The following is a 22,490-nucleotide window of genomic DNA, read 5'->3' as shown; positions in this document are numbered from 1 at the left end:
CAATTTACTGAGTTAGAGCAGTATCAGGCAGCTGTATACAGAAATCTAACTATGGTTCATTTGTTAATTATTCAGATCACAGCTACAATATTTGTTGTTTTACTCCTAAATACAATTATTTTATTTGGCCCAGTTTTACATTTATGTGTGTATGGAAAAAATAACTAAAAAAAATCATGTAGTTGGTAGGTCTTTGTTCACTGTTTATTTACTATTTTTCTTACTTTCAAACTTAGTTATAAAGAAGATTCTTTGCAAGCATTGATATATCATCGGATCACGTGAAAAAAGTCCTACCTGAAAAGATCAAAGATTGTCAGGTACGTATATGCAGTTAATGCTGTAAAAACAAAATTTAGTATTATTACTTATGGTGAAGTATTTAACGGAAAAGATGCATGTGCTTTTGCTTTCAAAAATTGCTTCTCTATGGCAACTCCCTATCATTTGCTACCCGAACAAGATCCTTCTGCTAAAACACAGCCCTGTAACAGTATTAAAAAAAAATGCCACATTTTGAAAGTTATGAAAGAAAAATTATAGACCAGTTGATTAAAGTAAGACCAGGTCTAAGTAAAATACTAAAATATTTAGTAGCGTTGGGGTGATGATGGTAACCATGATGGTCCAGGAAACATGTAAGGAGGTAAGGACTTTTGTGGATATCTTATATTGGACCAACTGTATGACTGGGATACACCAAGACAAGGTTAGACCTAATGAAGTATCAATTGCATTTGAAAACTTGTCTCAGTCTATCCCAATCATACAATTGGTCCAGTAAAAGGTATTTCGTATGTTGTTGAGCACCTATTAATGAACAGTTAGGAAAATTGAAACATGGAAAGAGACATTTCACAGTTAAGGTTCTACTCTAACAGTAACAGCCCCTTTATATATTTATGTTACAATAAGATGTGGGTGGAACCAGTTCAACTACAGTGGGAATTGGAGCAAAATTTTGCTTATCATTTGAACACTTGGACTTTTTTTTTGTTTTGTTTTTCCAGTTGTGGTAAGACACCACATGTTAAAGATGTAATCCAGGCAGCCCCTCTGCAATGCAGACAGATGGGAAACTTTTTGTGTACTGTAGGGGACGCATGCTGTAAGGACAACGTTTTCTTGAATTTGAAGAAACCCAACAAGTCCTGCTAACTGACTTCAATTTAAAGCTTTACCTCCATGGGTTATTTATGAAAGTAAAACGTTCAAAGGATAGTCCAAAGACCTAAAATCCTGTATGAGTGAAGCTTGAAAGGACTGTCAGACATAGAAGCATCAGAAGTGCTAGCAAAAATTGGGAAGTTTAAGAAGCTGCCAATGATATGCAGATTCTAAACCCTATAAAAGAGGAGTTTTACACTAAACAGATTATGCAAAATCTCAAAAGGGATAAATTGTGAAGCCATTTGCACAGCCAAATAATACTAGTATACACTGGGCCTTGCTTGTCTATTATGCTAAAACTGTAAAGTTAAATGCAGTAACAGCCAACCATTATTTAGATGCAGGAACAGCTACATACCTATACTGTTAGTAGAGCTGCACCACATAAGCAGAAAACCAGTACATATTAAGTTTATTGCACCAAACAGCAAGATCTTCCAGGACTGTAAATTAGAAGAATTACATCATTAACCACATTTTAACTTGTAAAGTCCCTACTGTTCTAGTAGAACCAGAGACAAACATTAAATAAAAACAAAACTAATTTTACAGCTACTGTTCACAGCAAAATAGCATTTTATTTTCAATCCATTGTTCTTACAACAAAAGTCACACTGTTATATATAGAATCTGAGGGACAATTCTCTGAGAATATTAAGAGGATTTGTGCACATTTATAAGGAGAAGAGATATGAAGTCTTCAGCAGTTATTGAACAACTTTAGACAGAGCACAACCTAGTACCCTTCACCTAGCCAAAATTCCACACTTCACAATCGAATTTTATCTAAGCAAGGAATGTAGGAGTTACAATTTAAAACAGGGCCACATGAAGGTATTTTGCTTGGCACACCAGCCCTTGGTACAGATGGCAGGGGAGCCATGAGGGGCCCAATCCTTGTTGTGGCAGTGCAGTCCCAACCCCTTCCCTCCCATTCACCTCAAGGTGTGTATGCATCTGCCGCCAGCAACAAGCCATGCCAGGGGTCTGCAGACTCCAGTACAGCTGCTTGCAGCCTCCCTGCCACCTGCTGTGAACAGCCTGGGCACTGTGGTAGGCACGTGAGCCTTGGGACAGGTGGTAGAGAGGGGGCCAGAGCTGCACTGCCACAACAAGATCTAGCCCCTCATGACTCCTTTGCTGTCTGCCCCGGCACACCAACATCTTACAAATAGAGGGTGTGGGTATTTCTGACACTCTACCTAAAAACGCTGCCGACACCTGTTTTAAAGTGTTTAAGGCAGCCTTGATAAATTCTACTTATCCATTCACCATGAGAAAGTAATTATTTTTTTATGGCAAAATAATATATTTTTAAGTATAATCACTCAAAGCAAAGAGCAGGTAGATTTTCTGCCTAGGCTGGTACATTTATATGACAGTTTTGCAAAAACAACATTAATTTCTTTTTACTAAGTTTGAAACTTATCTTAAACTCTTAATTAAGGCATTACATGTACCATGATCATTGCTGTCCATTTTTTTGTTTCTGAGGATATAGGTCCTGATTCAGTTCTATCAGAAATGAATGGGAGTTGGACAGAACATGTAACTGCCACTTGTGTTATAACAGTATTATAAAGCTACTTGATTAAGACATATTTGTTTTCTTATCTATGAAGCAGCTGAATTGATGGTAATAAATACCATAAAAGCTCAACAAAAATTTCAACAAACTCAGCAAAAAACAATGCAACTGCAGTTAACAGTTGCATAAAGCATTAGGTGGGATATTAGTGCTCAGCCCACCCATAAAATCCAATCTGTGCTTTGTCTATTCTAAAATATCTTCATCCATTTTTTCCAGTTCTGTGATTACTGTAAGATGCATCTAGTGACAAATGCACAACACATGAATATTCCAAAACAATTTAAAATCAAAATGTCCTAAAGAGAGCTTTGTCAGGACAGGACAAACTTGACATTATTGGGGAAAGTTAAGAATATATTTGTCACTTACATATGATTACAACTACTTTTTTAAAATACAGTTAACAAAAACTAAATTAACTTACCCTTCTATCAGCTGCTACCAATCTAAATTCCTGTGTTAATTTGCCAACTACTGATCTTTGTGATTTGCGAAATAGATGTATTGTCCCCTTTAGAAAAAAAAAAAAAAACCATAAAAAATTAGTGTTTTTCTTGTTCAAAACTTAAAAATTGTACTTTTTTTTTTTTTACTTACATTTCTCTCAGGAACTTTTTGGAAAGAAATGTGTGTGATTAAATGAATATGCCAATAAACACGTACCAAGAACTATTATTTTAAATCTTACTCAGCAAAGGGAAGCAAACAGTGCAGCAGATAATTTCAAGTAGGCTTTGGGAGATCCCATGATTTGCAATAGAGCAGGCAGTAACAGCATCAAACTACAAGTGCTTGTCTAACTTGTCTCTAAAACCTTTACCTACTCTTCCTCAATAGGGTGGATCGATCTAAATCCAACTTAAAATTCCCACTGTAATAATTTAAATCAACAAGCAGGAAATGTTTATTTAAATAATTAAAATTAATTTAGGTTTGTAAATTTTAATTATTTTCCTGAAGAATGAACTTCTCATTGGGTAGAAAAGCATTAAAAATATATATATGCAACCAATGTACAACATTTACACTAAATTTTATATTAATTTCTTGCTAAGAGTATACCACAGTTACTTACTAAACTTTTATTCAGATTTTTAATTTTTATATTTGCATTATGTAAGAAAGTGGTTAATCATTTTCATTTTTGATTTACAATATATTTTTACTCGGTACGTGTCAAACAGCACTTGTATGGAAACTGGAATGCAAGTTCATTAAAAAATGTTCAAAAGTAGCATTTTGTATTGTTTTTATTATATAAAACTATTTCCAATATCTTAGAGAGACAACTTTTCTTCATCAAAAAGTTTTGCATTTAATGTGGATTTATTAACTGTAGACAATGATTAGAGGGATAGTTTCTGGTCACGCTAGGCCAGATTTCCAAAATCTGTAGGCACCTAAAGATGCATGCTGGGACCAACTGGGATTTTCAAAACCACCTACTGCTCACTGAAATCAATAAGGATTAGGGATGCTAACCTGCTTAGATTAGGGGTGTCAAACCTGTCCAGCTCCACAGGACCAGAGAGCATACCTGCAGCAGGGGTCCTTGTTTTCTTGCCTACAGGGCTACCCCAGGCTGCCAGAAATGTTAGTGGGGTAAACGGCAGCAGCATGAATTGCTGTGGCAACCACCACTTGTCCCATCACCAAATTTCCAACTGAAGGCAGCCCCACAAGCTAGATGACATGGCTCTGCACTCTGGATCTGGCCCATGGGACTGAAAATTTGGTGATGGAATGAACAGTGGCAGCATGAATTGCTGCAGCTCCAAGAGCAATTCATACTGATGCTGCTAGTCATCTGGCCTGCAAGACAGTGGGACAATGGGCTGGATCTGGCCTACAAGCCGCATCTTTGATATCTACTGGAACAAGTTTTGATTTTCAACTGGTGCGTCTACATATCGCCGCATGGCGATGTTGCTATGGTGCCATGCTTTAGTACTTTCTTTTGGATATACTATACTAAAGCATGGTGCAGTACAGATGGTTACCGTGTTGTGCACACAGCTCAAGGTTAAATTTTGCCGCTATGTTACCATAGAGCCATGCTATATCTGGGGAGTGCGCTGCTACAGCAGGGGCAAGGCAAAGTCTGGCCTGTGAACCAGATCTGGCTGGCAGGCAGACTTCATTTCCCAGCAGCCCTTACCTGCATGGCAGGGGCTGGTCTCCATGGAGAACCCAGCCGCTGTGCTGTGGCAGTGCAAGGCTGGGGTTGCCATGGAGGCCAGCCCCAGCCACGTTGGCAGGGTGTGCTGGGCAGAGCATGGGCACAGGGCTGCCCCAGAGCCTCTGGGATCTTGCAAAAGGGGCAGCTTGGTCCGGGGCCAGGGTAGAGCCATGATCTGCCACATGCACACTCTGGACAGAGGCATGCAGGCAGCGGATCACAGCTCTGCCCTGGCTATTTGCAGAGGTCACAGCGTGGTCCTGAGCTGGGACAGAGCTATGATCTGCTGCCTGTACACCCTTGCCCAGAGTGTGCAGGTGACAGATCATGGCTCTGCCCTGGCCCCAGACCAAGCTGCCCCCATCACAAGATCCCAGCAGCTCTGGACCAGCCCCCTGCCCTGCTGTGCACCATGCTAGTAAGGCTAGGGCTGGTCTCCATGGGAACCCCAGTGTTGCACTATCACAGCATAATGGCTGGAGTCTCCATAGAGAACGGCCCTAGCCATGTGGGGAGGGGCTACTGGGAAATGGAGTCTAGCTGCCAGCCAGATCTGCCATATTGCCCAACCCAGCAGTGCAGAAACACAGTTGGTGATCATGTATATACACACAATCGCTATGGCGATGTAGGGCGATGTGTAGACACAACCAACAGGAAGGATCCATCTACTGTGTGACTGCAGATAAAAATATATTGGTAATCCATTTAATTATTGTCTGCTTGCCATCAATTATATTCCCAGAGAAGGGGCTTTTTCTTATCAAGGTAGCGTGCAAAAAACCTTAAAAATATCCATGATTTGGAGTTTCTTTTAGCCTGAACAGGTACAGGATTTGAGAGAGAAAATGAGGCAATGAAAAGTTAGATTCATATGGAAAAGTGACAGCTGGAAATAAATTTGTTCCTAGCACCAAAATGTGGTCTCTGTGAAATACTTTGTAAGGAGGATCTGCTATGAAAGCTTGGAGTTTGTGGACTCATCAATTTAATGTAATGGCTATAAACTTTCTAAGTCAGACAACTCAATTTTGCAACCATGACTTGACAATTTGCAATTCACAGATGAAATGGTGGGACAAATAAGTTTTACTTGAAACAAGATCAACTTCTTTGGGTCTTTTTCTGTAGAAAGTTCTTGAATTACTTTGTGTTCTTACTGAGTACAAAGGCTACTAAAACCCCTCAGTCTGTCTGGGACAATACAAAACTTCTTCGAACACCTTTTGAACCACTTTGCCACTACTTTGCCACTTTTTCAGCAGGTGGAGGCAGTGTCACTGGCAACTCTCATAAAGCTTCTCAGATTCTAATATGCTCCTATGAATCGGTAATGCATTTCTGGCACGAATGGCATAATGCAGTGGATCAAGAAGTTTGTATCAGTCTTCAACAGAGGGTGTGGGCTTTACAGGGAAGCTATTTTTGGAAGTCTTTACAGTCATATGGCTGATACAGGAGCTGAGGAAACTGTTTCAGCAGGAGAAAATAACAGATCTCTAGGAAAAAAATAATGGTATTAGTCAGGAGGCACAAAACATGCTTTTCCTCCTATGCAAGCTGTTCCTGTTCTTCCTGCCTGCCAAGAGAGAACCGATAAGTGATGAGGGGGCAGAGTATGACCTTCTTGAAAGATCATCTCTTGCATGCTTTAGAGACAGGCCACCAGTTTGTTCCAAAAGGACTAAAATGTATCACTGTGGGAATAAGCCTGGTTCTCATAGGACTGACCAAGTCTATGACCATGCTTCACATGCTCTAAGACAAGCATTTGTGCTCTGTAGAAGAGCAATTTCCCAGGTAGAAGGATGGAAAGGAAAAAATATGCACTGCTATGACTAGGACAACTTCAGTTTCATGAGAACAGAGGTATGTATCCCTGAACATAGTGATAGGATGCTGAAACATTGCTGTGTTCTCTAACAATAGACTGGCTGGTACCATTCATGTTTCTATCACTAGTACTGATGCTTGTGCCAGTGCAAGTCAGTGGTCAACAGCACTGTTTGGCCTAAGCACTAAGGTTAATTATTCTGGCTCAGTTCAAAAAGAAAACTAAGCCAGCACCATTTGCCTCCCTGGAATGAGCAGGATTAGGATAATACACTCAGAAGAAAAGCAAGTGGGCAAATTTTTCCTTTACTCAGTAACAAGAGTCAGGACTAGTTTTGTATTCTGAACTTGCCCATGTTGGGCAAGAGTTACCAGCCAGTTTAAAGGCAGTATTGATGGGCTCAGGTCACTGGCTGACGGTACTGATCTTTGGTGTTATTTAGCAGGCAGCTACAGCATTAGCCTGCCTAGGACTTGGACACCAATCCCATCTTGGAAGTTGATGCCCATTCTTCCAGGTTTACAGGTCAATTTGATTAGAACCAGGCTCCTCCCTAAAACGATTCAAGCAGGGATAACTTCAGGAAAGTATCCCTGGATTTCCCCATCCTGGTTGAGAAGAAATATCATAAGCAACAATGTGGTACCCAGCTCTTACAGAGAAACCCTCTCCCACTCCAACCCCACCCCACAAACAGAAACTAGTAACTGTGGCCATCTGTAGGTAAAAGGAGTCAGTGATTTTCAACCTTTTTTGTACCAGGACCCATTTGTAAACATCAATAGCCAGTACCGACCCAGTGTCTGTCACTCCCAAACCACTGCCCCCCACTCCCCACAGTGTGGGGTGTGTGAGGGGCATGGAGGCAAGGTCCCAAGCAGCCTCTCACAGGTTGGAGCTCTGTCAGCCTGCAAGGAAAAAGCCATGGTTTCCCACATTTCTCTCCTTTAAAGGAGAATCCATTTTTAAAGTTTGTTGATCCAATTTTAGAGTTTGTTTGCAACCCTTTCATACGCTCTTGTGACCCACTTTTGGGCTGTAGCCCATGAGTTGAGAAATGCTGCTTACAAAACAGGCATGGTTTGAAGCCTGATAGTTTTGAGGCTAAAGTAGTGGAGTAAAATGCTGCAATTGCTGAAAAACTGATATAGGCTGTCAGTTAATTGCAGTTAATGTAAGCCATTAACACAAAATAAATTAATGTGTTAATTTTTGTAACAAGCGTTAATTGTACACACCCATTTTGACCAGGGGTGGGGAAAATATGGCCTGTCCCGTGCCCTCTTCAGACTCAGCCCAGCAGAGTGGACCGGCAGAACCCGCATGTGCAGGCCTGACCCGGACAACCCCACGCCTGCTCTGGACCTCCTGCCCATACCGAGCAGAGGAAGCAGTAGCAGCAGCCGGGCAGAAGTTGCTGCTCTGCAAGAGGGAACATTGGCCCTCCCTCCTCACCGCTGCCAGGCCCTTCTTTCTGCAGTCGCCCATGCCCAGGCTGCCTAATGGCTCCTCTCCGCCACTGCCACCCAGCAGGGCAGCTGTGGCAGTGCACAGGAACCACAAGGCAGCCTGGGTGTGGCCTCCAGGTGGCTGCAGCAAGAAGGGTTGGCCTAGCAGCGGTGAGAGAGGGGCCACTTCCCACCGCCAGCACCAGCTTCTGCCTGGTTACCAACACTGCTGCTGAGCATGCGTGTGTGAGCCTGGAGCAGGCACAGGGTGGGCCAGGGTCCAGGCTGTTTGCATGGGTTCCGGCTGGTCTGCTCCATCAGGCATGAGCCCAGATCAGCTGCGGGGCAGGTCAGGGCCAGGGCTCTGTGCTGCTTCTACTAGAGAGGAGCCACAGGGCACGCAGGCTCTAGGCTGTTGGGTAGAACGGTGCTGACTACTGTTAAATTGCAATCAAAATTACGTAACTGCAACCATTTTTTTCATCTCGTGATTAACTGCAATTCATTTTTTAATTTTTTGTCAGCCCTAATAAAAGTCCTTGATTTATCACTGAATTTCATTCAAAAGCTGTGCACCAGTGACTACAGCTTTCAAAGATCCCACATGCACAAAGCACGTACACACCCACAGCAGCACCTCCTCAGACATACATTTAAAGAGTAACCATTCCTCTCCTCATTTGCACTCTGCAGGAGAGCTCTGGCAGCCAAGCAAGACATTGACAGAGCTTGAATATTTTAAAAGAGGCTAAAGACACAGCTGAAGGAGCAACACTGTGAACAGCTGCCATACCAGGAACACCTATGAGCTACTGAAGCAGCTGTGGCTTTGAGGGGCTGACAGCAGGAAAGGAAGAAGAGGGTCAAGCTACTGCACCCCCAAGCAAGGCTTTAGTGGTAGCAGTGTTTGTACATGTGTGTCCAAGGAGGACACGCACGTACAGACACAGACAGGCAAACACAGAGACGTTTTTAACAGACTGGCTGAGATTTCCAAACGAGGAGCTAGGAAAGGCCCAAACCCCCAGTGCCTTGCCACCCCCATGGGCGCAGCCCGTAACCAGCTGGGAGCACCAGCCCTATCAACTGTACCCCATAATCCCTTTCCAAACAGCCCTATTTTCCAATCAAGGGATTATAACCCCATTTAGAGAATACACTAAAGGTCCCTGCAGCCTTGACGATGAGTTTACTGGAAACCCCCCCGGCTTACATTAACGTTTAATTCAGGCTTTGAATTAAACGAGGACGCAGGGAGGAGTTAATTAGGACTACAGCCAGCAGCACTGGAGCGGCAGTAAACCGCCTCTGACCTATCAGCGAGCCAGGCTGCGCACTGTTTTCGCTGTGCGGCCGGACAAGGGGCGCGGGGCGGGTCTGTGGGCCGGAGCCGCTCCACAGGCCCACGGCCCACCGCCTGACCCTGCCCCGCGTCCCCGGCCACGTCACCGGGGGAGGGGGGGGGGGGCATACGCGAGCCTAGCCCCGGCCCCGGCCCGGGACAAGCCCCTCCCCCGCCGCTGCCGGCGGGAACTCACCATGTTTGTCCCGCGCCTGGCGCCGGAAGAGGCGACGCCATGCGGGGCCGGAAAAGGCGGACCTCTCCGTTGCCATGGAGAGGCCGCCCCAGCGGCAGCAGAGGGTCGGAGCGCAGCTTGCGCTTGGGGCCCTGGATTGGCCGGGAACCGGAAGCGACGCTAAGACGTCTCCCAGCCCCCTGCCTGGCTTGAGAACCGAGGAGCATACGCACGAGGAAGGTACCAAGGCGCATGCGCGGGGGCAGGTGTGCTGGGATTGGCAGCCTCCGCGCCGTTGGGGCCCGGGCGCTCTAGTTCTGGCTCCTTTGCGGGCCCCGCGGAACTCTGGGCGGGCTGGATTGGGCGCAGACTGCTACGTCATCCGCAGCAGTGTCTGTGACGTGACCCCTGTGTCGGCCGTTTAAAACACTCCGTCCTGTGGCCCGGGAGCTGCACTTTTGTTGTGCCAGGACCCAGTCCTGCCCAGCGCCGCGCACTCCCGCCCCCAGTGTGTGGGGCAGAGGGGGCCCCAAGCAGCCTGCAGTTGGAAACCACGGTTTCCCACGTTTCTCTCTCCTAAAGGGGAACCAATTTTTCCAAGTTTCTTCTCGACCCTTTCAGATATTCTTGGGACCCACCTTTGGGTCGGTGACCCGCGGATTCAGAAAGGCAGCTCTAACCTCCATGTAGGGCGACCATCAGGCCTGAAGCAACACAGACGAAGCAGCTGAATCTGCCACGGGGGTTGCACCCCCTCCAATAAATTAAGCCCTCAATCAGAGTCTGCATCTTTCAAAAGCCGTGATCAGTTTCAGGGCTGTGCTGGAAATAGAAAGGTGAGAGGAAACCCACTGCCTTCTCCCAGGATTGATCCTGGCTCCATCTTGCCCAGCTAGCTGCAGACAGCTGATCCATGCCACTGAGAAGCATCAGGCAGGTTCTTGACATTGGAACTATGAACACAACAGCCAGGGCCTCGGTTCATGAGTCAACAGAGGACAACCCAAGCAGGAAGCTGACTTCTCTAAGGAGACCATCCCCCACTGGAGGATGGGCTTGGAGAACAGCTCAGTGGCAGCAGGAAGGAGGGCAGCTGATGGGGGCACTTGTGCACAAGGCTGAGGAGGGAATCTTCCTCCCCCCATCATAACTTTTTCTATAAATATATTTCTCACTTTATGCCACTGTTCCCAGCAAGATGCAGGCACCAGGCTAATGCTCTAGCCTACGCTAGACTGTGACTAACTAGACGGGTTACAGGAGGTACTCCCAGAGACACTCAGTTTACATTTGGGTACAATTTCTCTTTGCCTCAAGTAATTCTACTGCCTCATCTGTATAGGTCTCTGTCACAACAAGGGATCAAGTTGGGGGGAAAAGGAAAATATGTCCTTCCTGACTAAGCTACCGTTGATAACTATCCTTTGGATATAGGAGTCTACTCTCTAGGGCTGCATCCATATGAGCACAGAGGTTTGGGTTCCCAGGGACAAATAGCAGCAGCACACCTGGCATCCCTCCTACTTGTCTCTGGGAATGCCTATGCCATGCTGTTCAGCATGCGGCAGGTTACCCCAGGTAAGGTAGGGGAGGTTGGGGCCAGCAATTCAGCCTGTCCTGGGGGTTAGGGTAGCTTGTCACATTTAGTTTTAGTTGTACCTGCTTGAATGGTGTTATAGTATTATTTGAACTTTTCTTTCATATTCATCTGTATTTAACCATTGCTTAAGTTTTTGTATAGCCTCATTATTATTTGAACTTCTTTTGTGTTTTGCGTCTGCACTATCAGCTAGGTGTGAGCTCACTTTCACAGGCAGCTTATGTTCCAGCTTTATCAACATTGGTGTGTAGTCCTTGTTACTAGCTCAAATTAATTTGGCACTAACCAACTGAATTAGAGGGAAGACATGATTGGATGTTAATGAAAGGTGATAAGAGGGGATTAATTAGACTGCCCCACTGCACAGCCCTTGGACTTTCCAGTTTTCTAATCCCTTTTCTGAAAATATATTACCTGTGATGCTAGGGGAAAAATTAAATATATGGGGTAGAGGTGGAAATAGCCAGGAATAACACCCTATGGAAGCCAGTTTGGTGAAGTTCAAGTCTCCCACTGACAGTAAGCAGTACATGTAGCCTTCTGAGTTTTATGTTCATAGATGAAGGTAAGACCTCAGAGTTACTTTACCATTTCCTAACAGCTGAAACCTAATGAAACAGCAGAACATCTAGTGAAGGCTAGACAAGGCTATCCATACTTCTGAGGATATAGCTCTAAAAGCTGCACTAGGATTCTCTGGTCTACTTGCTATGACATCTGCTATTGGGCAAGTTAGCCAAGTTGTCTTGTTGCCACATTAGCTGAAAGCATAAATAGCTCCTTCATTCATATTTACATCAAAACTAAAACTTCAAACCTAAAAACATCACGTTCGTTAGTTTAACTGGCAACCAACAAAGATAATTACCAAATTCATCTTTCTGTGACAAATCTGAGCTAGAACTTGGGATGAATATTCAAGGATACTTACTTAGAAGGTTGTTGATATCAAGATCATCATCATAGGGCTTGCATCTCACCCACCCTCATTGGCAAGGTGCTAGCTCCGGGAATCTGTTTTCATGGAGCAGTGAAACAAGGACCGTGTAAATTCTGTAGGCTTAAATGACAGCCCCATTGGAGCTGCAAGGATTGAAGTCCCTTCTGTGAAAAAGGAATCTAACCAGAGGGAAAACTTGCTGAGTCTCAAGTTCAGGACAGGCAAGTGAGAAGGTACATGCAGGCACTCAACAGGGGGATAGTGGACTTTGGCCAAGCTGATATACAAGCCTACATCTTTGAAGCCCAGCAGATGTTCTAATAAGGTCTATAGAGGAAGCACCAGGGGAGGGGTTTCTCTAACATGATTTAGGGAATCCTGGCCTATCTAGAGCATAACACTTCCTCCTTGAGATCCATCCAGTATCAAGTTGAGAATGTAGATATGGATTAAGGATTTTCCCTTTGTTTTGGGTAAAAAAGTTTAGCCCCAGGGGCAGAGCCATGAGCTCTCTTAGAGGTCAGCAAGTCTTACTACCAGAACTCAGCCATGCAATAGCCCTCATGATCATCTATACAGCATCCCATCTCACCTTGTGGCAAACCCCTAGAAGTAGAGGCAGAAGTGGGAAGGCATATAAAAGGTTCTCTGTGACAAAACGAAGGCAAAATCAGATACACAACACAGACCATGGCCTTACATGAAGTAGAACTGGCAGTTCCTGTAAATATCTGATGAAACAATGTTCATTCTCAGATAACCTTAGTCTGCAATTGATTGGGGAATAGAATCCTTGGCCTTCCAACTCATGGGATGCAAGGAATGAAATGTTGAGGACAAGTTAATTTTGGTGTTCTGGAGGATAGGAAAGCACATCACAGACAGGTATATAAGGGACAAATGCACCACTGCCTTGGGCAGTTTGGCCTTCCTGCATAATAGGAAGGACCGTACACCATTCTTGACAGAACTTCATAGTACTGTCTGCCAAGTTGCCCATGGCACCCTTTTATACCACAAAAGGAAGGCCTGACATGTTCTCCAAACCCACCCTACCCTGAGCACTGGTGTATTAATAGTTTTGTCCTCTGCAGCACCCAAATACTCAACTCCTGGAAGCTCTTGATATGCGCTCTCCCTTTTCACTAAGCATCTATTATAATGGCCATTGACAGGGCCAAAGGGAGAAGCAATAACCTCTTACACAGAATGGAGTCCCTCTACTACCTCAGGGAGGATTGAACCACCAAGGGTCTCTAGTGGTTCTTTCCCTACAGAGTAGACTATTCAAAGCCATGACAAGTAAATGCACCTGAAGTGATGGCTGATGCACAGCCTTTAAAAGTCTAGCATAGAATGCCTTAAAACAGCAAATGACTGCTAGTTGTGCCTCTTCTGTTGAGCTAGAGCGCGAGCACCCATGGTACCATAAAGGTGGCTCTGGAATCTTTGAGATATGAACCCCAACTTTAATACGTCTCTCTCAAACTGTAGACCTCTGCCTGGTATTTGCTTTATAGGGAACACGGAACCTTCAGGTCAAGAATACTTCAATCACCCCTGTGGCCTCTGAGTGGGATGCCAAGGTCTGTGGCAGACAGCTGATTTCAGTGAAGTTTCAAATACTGCATGCCCCTTAAACACCGGGGGGGGGGGGGGGGGGGGGGGTGTAAAAGGCCTTCTTTAAAAGAAGTCCAGTTATAAGCCCACCTTGATAATACATTTATAGATGAAAATCTATAAAGGCTGTCCAGGCAGTCATGAGACTTAGCTAACAAACTGCAGCTAGCCAACAAATAAAACTTAGGACTTAAGTGGTCAACACATTTTAACTCTATCCCTCGAAGTGGAGTCTAATTAGTCTTTTTTTCCTGGTTTGCAACACCTAAAGGAACCTGGTGTGTAACAGAAACCATTCTAGAACTTCAAACAAGATATGAAGAGCCCAAGCCAGATGCTCCATTAAGCCCAGGAACCCCCATGCCTCCCCCCCTCCCACCTCCCAAGTCATCCATCTTGAGACAATGGAAGGGCAAGAACTTTTCCTGGTGAAAAGATAGATAAGAGAATAGCAACAACCGGGTACAATACCCAAAGATGGCAGCACCGTGTCAGAGAAAATGGTGGGGGTGAACACAAACCAAACCAAAGATGACAGAAAAAAACCCAAAACTTTTAAAGAGAATATATTCAGATGGGGGGGGGGGGGGAATGGAACGGGAGACAGGACACAGGACACACAGGTTTGCAGCTCTTGAAAAAGGTTCAATTCAAATGTGAATCCTTGGAATCATAAGAATAGACCAGGAGATCTTAAGCTGACCGCTGAGAAGAACTGCAAAGCAGAAAGTGTGCACCTCCTTTTATCTCTTCTGTGCAGGGCATAAAAAAGCCGGACTATAGTACACCGTACATGTAGTAGGATAAAGTCTCTAAGCTTGACTTCTATGGTGTATGCACACATAGTGAGGATGTCCAAATGGACAAACACGTAAAAGAAGAATCAAAATTTTCAGACTTCCACTTTAAATCCTAAATCATTCTTCCCCCAACCTCAAAAAAAAGCAGTTCTCTTAACTTTCCTGCCACCCTCCAACCAATCAATCTTTGTAAATGTCATTACTCACATAATACTCACCTGAAACACGTTTTAGCTCATTGAGCGATGTTTTCCTTACCCATTTTTAAGAGTTGACTGAGACTCTAGGTATTAAGTAGTTATCTAAATACTAGTTTCTACTTTTTTGTTTGTAATTTATCAAAACTGGTGGTAATCAAATATTCAATTTCAACCCATTTTATTTGGGAAGTAGCACTTAGGTTTATAGTGTTTTTCTTGGTTTTATTCTCCTTGGTTTTAGTGTCCTTCAGACCTGCCTCATAGAAACTGAATTGAGGTAGTTACACAATTTTCCTATGATTTGGTATTATAGCATCAGAGAAATTTAAAAACAATAGCAATGCAATAGGCTTCATGTTTATTAAAAAGCTAAGTTGTGGACATTTTATGCAATAAAACTGACAGGGAAACAGTAAAAAACAGACAAATTGCAACATTTTATTAAAGAACAATCAAAATTGTGGAACTAAAGCCACATGAGTGTTCATCATGCTTTACACACGGTTCCTGTACCAATAAAAGGATATAATTTAATACTGGGTAGCAATACTTACAACATTTCATAAAACTGACACCCTGAAGTAAGAGCCTCTGAAGCAACAATACAATTATTCCCCCTAACCCAATTTGAGTCATCTGGCAAGTTTACTGGAAAAGGGTATTGTTTTTCTGCACCTTTGGTCTTTAACTGAAACCTGGATTTCTGAAAAAGCCAATGCTCTATACTGTTCAACCTTTTCTCCACATGAAGTGCCAAACTGTTTCTTAAGTGCATCCTTAGTCATTAGTGACTTCTCCTGTTTCTGGTTTCCCAAAGGCAGAGGGGTAATGTAGAACTGAGAAGCTGCATCTTGAGCATGGTGCTAAACACATTACAGCATACAGACAAACGTAATGTTGGAATGTTATGTCTGTCTACACCCATCTAAACCATCTACAAAGAAAAGGACAGAATTACAGTAAAAGAAGAACTTTGATCTCCTACATCAGTGTTTTTCCACCCATGGGTCACAACCCAAAAATGGGCTGCAAGAATATATGAAGGGGTTGTGAACAAACTTTAAAAATAGATCAACAAACTTTTAAGATGGAGTCTTCTTTAAGAGAGAAAAAGATGGGAAACCATGGGTTTTCCCTTGCAGGCTGGCAGAGTTCCAGGCTGCAAGGGGCTGCTTGGGACCATGCCCTACACACCCACCCCCTGCCCCACACACTGGGGGGCTAGGGGCAGTGGGTCAGGAGTGAGAGGCACTGGGGCAGGACTGGCCATCAATGTTTACAAATGAGTCACGATACAAAGAAGGTTGAGAACAACTGTCCTACATTTCAGACATCTAAGAATCTGGAAAGGAAAAGGTCACGCCCCAAGTAAGTACTGGTACAGCCTACAACGTTTGGCTAATGGATCCATCTGTCCACTGAAGTGTTTACCTTGCCAATTATTGCTGGGTTCACGAGGTAGTTATTGACAAAGTAAACAGTTACCACTCTAAAACAAAATTAGTTTCCACTAGGATAAGGAGTATGCTAGCAGATATCTTTTGGACAGTAACCAATGATCCTGTCCTTTCCCAGCAAGAAAAAAAAGGAGTCGAAATAACTTCTCTTGTTTTTAAGGAATGAGATCTGTAAAACTGTGTCAAATTTAATCCACTTTCCTAGAAAACACTCCTATTACAATCACTGGAAACAACAAAAAGCAGGGAAATAAAGTAATATCTTTCAATGCTACATAAAGGCTCAAAAAGTATCTGTCATGGTGAAACCAGCAACTGCCTTGAAGGAAAGCAATCATTAGAATCCCACCACAATGACTCTGCTGGTTGTTTATCTACTTGCTAATTTTCTCCATTCTTGATGTCACACAAGGCCCCCTAACATCCAGTAATGTCAAGAGAACTTTTAGAAGACAGACACAGACGTAGACAAATGGGAACAAACAAGTCCTAAACACAGGACATGCTTTCTCTACTCCAAAGCCAAGATACATGAAAGATCCTGAACTGTCATTCAAGCACCATAGATATATAAGAACTAGTCTGACCTACTATAAAAATTACCCTCATGATGTGCAGGGAAGTGCAAGAGGAATTTGTGGGTTATACTTAGATAAGGAGATCCTCAACAGTTACTAGACCATGTATATAGGACAGAATACAAACAATTTTAGCATAGGATGGTATGGTGCCAAGTCCGTACTGGGGAATACAAGCACTTCAAATCAGGATGTAGAGTGGGCTGCAACATTTTGTAACCCTAATTGATTGAACTGTCCTTTCTGCAGGGGGGCAGGGGAGTGGGGAGAGGGAGACCTACTCCATGATGGAAAGTACCTTAGTCATGCTCAAGTGTTCCCTTTTCAATCATTTGTCTTATATCCATTTTGAGAGTGGGATCAGACCTCATTCCTCTTTACATTTTTAGAATACTGATCAAGCTTTTGCCATTTTCTTTATAACATTGTTTTTGCATGGCTAGTCAAATTTGGCTAAAGAATGACTGTTTTTCCTTGGTAAAAGCTCTCACGTGGTAGACAACTTGATTAAAGCTTAAACTATGTGCAGTCTGAAAAGAGTCATTTGCCAAGCAAGTAATGGCTGCTTATGTATCCTGCCCTGAAGAAACGGCAGGAATATTTCACAGACTTTAGGTCCAGTTCCAAGATTCCTTGCTGTTCCCAATTCATACTTTTGAGGGGAAAAAAAAGTCTGCATTACTGTGCTGCTATACTGAACTGCTATTAGGGTATCTCTGTACTTTCCAGACATCTCTGTGCTTCAATAAAATGCACTGCTTAATAGTTTTAAGAGTAGTAAGTGATAACAAACTTAGTTGAGGGCTGTCTATAGTCCTAGGAAATTTATATTAGTCTTACTTAATAATTTCAATGTCCTGTACAGAAGCAGCTGCAGCATTAGTGAGTGACATTCACCACACTGGAAAAAAGACTAATTCTAAAAAGGGAGAGTAGCATCTGAAAGCACTTATTTTTTTCTTATAGAAACTGAACCTGTCAGAGAAAGAAAATTCTTCCTCCAGTTAGTCAGAAGTAGAACTTCTGCTGAAAAGCAAAGGTAGAGATAGACACTTCTAATAAGTCTGATAAAAGACTACAGAACAAAATTTAAAAAGCACACAGGCAGGAGGCCAGATAAGCAGAACTCTAGACATTTTAAAGAAAGCATGATCATTGTCAGGCATGAGTAGTGGGGAACTCTGAAAAAGTTGATTACTTGAAAGACTGCTACACTTTCATTTGAAGTTTAAGCCAAACAATTTCCTGTCTATCCTACTTCAGTTCAATAGATTAGGGGGAAAAAAAGCAACCATCTGTAAAGAGATCCACATTTATTTAACAAACAGCAACAGCTTTCGAAAGTAAAGCATACATTTCAAATATCAGCTTTTATGTTGTTAGTCCAGTGGATGAACGGAAGTTGCTGGACTGGAACATACTTAAACCTGAAATGCAGAACAAAAAACCCCACTAATTTCACTTTACAAGTGATTTACAGAAGCATCCAGGTAATTCTAGGCCACAAATGTATCAAAGAACAGAACAAAATGTCAAGATACTTCCCTGAAGAAGGCAGAACTGCCAATTCAGAAAGAATCATTTAGCCAACTGTAAATCTTGAAGTTCAAAGGAAATCTATGGATGATAAATCAGTTCACGGTGCTGTCAAAAATGCAATAATTGTGGCAAAAATAGAGAAACAGTAGGATAAGGAGTCCTAGTACTCACTGCTGTGTTAGTAACATCTATAATACTGTACGTAGTCTGTTCCCACATTATAAAAACATAATATTCAGGATAGGTTAGATAGCAACTATAACAATAAGTATTAGTAACTGTCCACATATGCCTAGACTCTACCTTATGACCTGTACTGATTTGTATGAAATAGATATTTCCTAAACCGATTTGCCCTATGCATGTTTATGGTCTTCTGCATGATAAGTGCTGTATATAGGTGTAATTTTGTTGCAGGTGAACATGATCCCTATACTGCAAGTGAAAAAGGTTGCACTGAATTACACTTCTCGTATAAGACTCTAGTACATTTCTTCCTGTTTGAGTAAAGTAAAAGTGTAGGTTGGACAGCACAAAACCTGACTAAAAATAAAGTTTACAAGAGATCTGTTTACCATATAAAGTAATTACTGCACCAAAATGACATAAAAGCAAGTTTAGATAACAATGAGAGAAGATGCAGTCTTTGCTAGACGTTCAACTGTTACAGTACCCTTCTGTGTAACTAAAGTAATACTAACCAACCTTGGCCCCAAGCCTAACAAAAATGGTATGAGTTAGCCAAGTGGTGCAAAACAGACACTTCATAGTCCTAAGGCAGAACAAAAGCCAGACAACAAGGAATTAAAAGGCTTTTTATAGAAAGCTGAGGCACTGAAATCCTTTAGTGCTGCTGGCTAGTTTAAACTGGAGAGAGATGGATCAGGGGAAAAGAACCCATGCACCTTAAATTATGTATAATAAACATGTTTAAAAAATGCCAATCTTGAAAGCCTTTCAGTCTTCAAAAAACGTTTGTGTAACACAACCTCCTGTATTTCTTATCATGTCTCATCGCCTTAACTGATTTTTTTGTTATGTTAAGCAATCAGCAGTTTAAAACAAAGAAGAAAAAAGAGAAACCCTAGAACAGTCACATATACACCTCTGTACAGTTTTGACGCAGCTTTTACGATTTAGTTCCTGCTATCAGATACTGAACAAAAGACAGCTCTCTGGTGGTATCAGCAGCACAGCAGCTCTGCTTCAGCAAATTATTTTTATAATTGCTAAGATCAACTATCCCTAGACTGTTTTAAACTGCTTTATTCCTCCATATGTAAGAACATTTCTTTTAATGAAAATCTTAATAGATAATTCTGTTGCTAATTTAAGAAAGCTAAAAAAATCTGTATAAACTGATTTAGGAACATTATTACTGAAGATGCAAATGAATACATTATATCTCTGGCAAAATCTTCAGTAAGGTGGGGTATCTAACATTACTGAAAGAAGTTTTCCAAAGCTGAGACTCTAATCCTTCCTACAAGCACTTTCTTGTCAAACTTTTAAGTTCCACAGTTGAGTTTGTAAAAAAAATAAATAAATAAAAAAAATAAATATCAACCCTATGCAATAAAAGGGCAAGAATGTATTTCCCTTTATCACAGTATAAATACAAATACCTGGATTTTCATTAAGACCATACTTACTTTAACAAGAACAGATCAGCTGAATCTAGAATAGATACCAGTATATAAACCAAAACATATGAAGGCTATAAAAATGCCAGTGTGTATTAAATCTGTAGCTTCTTGCCTTAATGCACACTTAAAATTTAAAGGTAAGGACCAATATGGAAGTAAACTTGTACAGACTGTAAGACTTCAGTTTCAAAAATCTGACAGTTTATGACTTACCCTCTCATGTGTCAGTTGGTCTTCATGTGAAAGTTTTGCATCATAAAGTTAAGCTGGCATTCTACAGTGTAAGCTGCGCAAATGCATTAAACAATATTGCACGTAAAGAATGGCTTAGTCTAGCAATTTTATGATGTAATCGTAAAACTGATTTTTTTGTTTTTAGAAGTTTCTTTTTTGCGCCATTCTGCTAGCAAAGAATTTAAAACTGTCATGTGAACTGTATAGCCACAATACAACCAGACAAAAGAAAGTAATAACAGACCAGCTGCTTTATCCTTTTTAATAATGCTACTCCCCAATGCTGTTCTTCCTGTTGCATAGGGAAATTGTTTATTTGGCACAGTGTGAATAAAAATGTCAAAAATGGAAACAATAAAAATTTACAAAAGTCCAGTTAAGTTAGTTGTTATCAGGAAGAAAGCAGGAAAAGTCAACACCATAAGCAAAATTATAAAATAAACTAAGGGAGTAGGGCCTTCCAACAGTAAATGCCATTGGAACCTTCTAGCTACAACACAATGCACAAAGTATTGTTTATATCATGATTAGATTGCTAGAGAGTTTACCCCAGGTCTTATTGTGCTCTAACTTAGAGTGCCCTGTGCACAAATGGCAAGGAAGCCTTGATCAACATATTTCACATTGTACATTTTTTCTTTATTCAATCTCAAGTTTTAGTGCAGATAAAGATCTGTAATGTCCTGTAAACTCTGGCTGCAGTCCAGCAGTCTGTACCAATTGCTTCTTGCTGATAGCACTTTCTTCTCTCACTTTTACAAAGGAGTGTTTCAAACTGTGGTATCGCCAAAGTCCTTGTTCCAGCGAATGTATGCATCCACGGTTTGAGGGCTCAAACTGCGCTTTATCTTCTTCAAAGACTCTGTGAAATCCGTCAATTTGATATTCCTCATCTAAACAAAAATGCAGAGGCCTTTTAGGACAAAAAATGGTTTTATGTAAATTTGCTTACTCAAATTTATGCTTTTAACTTGATGGGGGGGGGGTGAAGAAATAAGCAAGGTAAATGGATGTTATTTTGGTTACTCAAACCCAAATTAAAAGATTACAATAAGATGCTCTATAGATAGGACCTTAGAAATAAATAAATAAATTCGACAATGCTAAATCAGCCAAGACCAAAATAAGGTGAAATGTTGCTTCATTCCTCTAGATGGCAGTAGCTAGTGCCTATGAAGAGGCAAGTATCTATAGAAGCGGTATGACCTTGTTTACGCTGTCCCCTTTTTCACAGATAACAGGATTAAGATGTCAGCAAGATTTTGTTGCATGGTGCCACCAGTCTCAAGAAAGCACATATGCATGGACAGTATCCCCTTACACCTGAACACAATTTAGAGTGTAATTTCAGAATATTGCTCTAAGAAATCAAGTGAGCAGCCAGGATATACAAAGAAGTAGAAGACAAAAGTTTATTCACATAAGGGCAGAACAGTCAGGCTGGTAAATAGACCATCTGCCAGGCAAACAACATTTTCTACATCTTCCATGTCCTTAGACAACTTTGTCTCTATAGCCTATGGTCCTAATACTTGCGTCATCAAGTGAATGCACACGTTACAATTTCAGAAATTCTTGAGCCTTGTGTTTGTGTGGCAGCAGCAACCTTCAAATAGCACAAGACATTTTCATGCAGCAACTTTTATATTAATACAATCAGATCCCATGGCAATAAGGCTTTCTGCTAGCCGTACAATGAGCCTATGACCCAAACATGGCTGCCTGAGTATGCTTAAAACAGAAGGAAAGTACACGCATAAATGATATGGTTAGTACAGCTGGAGTGTCATTGCAGCTATGCTGGTCCTAGAAATGTGTAAGAGGTTTCTTTTCTGGTATCTTTTTTGGACCAACTGATGTTAGACATGCTTTTGGGCACAAATCACCATTCAGTCACTTCACTACTTTCACCGCCTCCCCTATCAAAGGCAAATCTTCAGAATACAAATACAGTTTACAAGTATAGCATAAAGTTGCAGGAGTCTTATTTTCCAAGGTGAAACCACTTCTTATTTGGGCTACTTTACTTCAAAGAAGAGCTTGGACAACAAAACTGCACTGCTGGAGAAATAAGCAACTATGAAATTAAACTTCTCCCTCCAACTATACACAGACGTACTGGGGGCCAGCCAATTAG

At 42.0% G+C, this 22,490-nt stretch overlaps 2 protein-coding genes across 8 annotated transcripts in view; both read right to left on the bottom strand.

Moving 5' to 3' along the window:
* SLC30A6 (solute carrier family 30 member 6) overlaps window positions 1–9,843 on the bottom strand; it is a 38,541-nt gene extending 28,698 nt beyond the window's left edge. Inside the window, exons 1-4 of one of the 4 annotated variants that reach the window (XM_006270017.4) lie at window positions 9,761–9,843; window positions 3,186–3,272; window positions 1,529–1,613; window positions 298–340 (exon numbers count right to left, since the gene is read on the bottom strand). In XM_006270017.4, coding sequence (XP_006270079.1) covers window positions 298–340; window positions 1,529–1,613; window positions 3,186–3,272; window positions 9,761–9,763 — 218 coding nt within the window. In that variant the 5' untranslated portion in view covers window positions 9,764–9,843. Of the gene's footprint in view, window positions 1–297; window positions 341–1,528; window positions 1,615–3,185; window positions 3,273–7,570; window positions 7,802–9,760 lie in introns of those variants that run through there. The other 3 variants (XM_059716194.1, XM_059716202.1, XM_019500576.1) reach the window with 3 other exon arrangements.
* Window positions 9,844–15,316: 5,473 nt separating this feature from the next.
* The window catches only part of SPAST (spastin), a 67,906-nt gene continuing 60,732 nt past the window's right edge, over window positions 15,317–22,490 (bottom strand). For all 4 annotated transcript variants that reach the window (XM_059716193.1, XM_059716191.1, XM_059716184.1 and 1 more), the window contains one exon: window positions 15,317–21,246. In XM_059716193.1, the coding sequence (XP_059572176.1) occupies window positions 21,124–21,246 (123 nt within the window). In that variant the 3' untranslated portion in view covers window positions 15,317–21,123. The remainder of the gene's footprint in view (window positions 21,247–22,490) is intronic.

The sequence above is a fragment of the Alligator mississippiensis genome, chromosome 1 (assembly GCF_030867095.1).
Source record: "Alligator mississippiensis isolate rAllMis1 chromosome 1, rAllMis1, whole genome shotgun sequence".
NCBI lineage: Eukaryota > Metazoa > Chordata > Crocodylia > Alligatoridae > Alligator > Alligator mississippiensis.
Note: the sequence above shows the minus strand (reverse complement) of the source record. Positions and strands in the feature narration are given on the sequence as shown.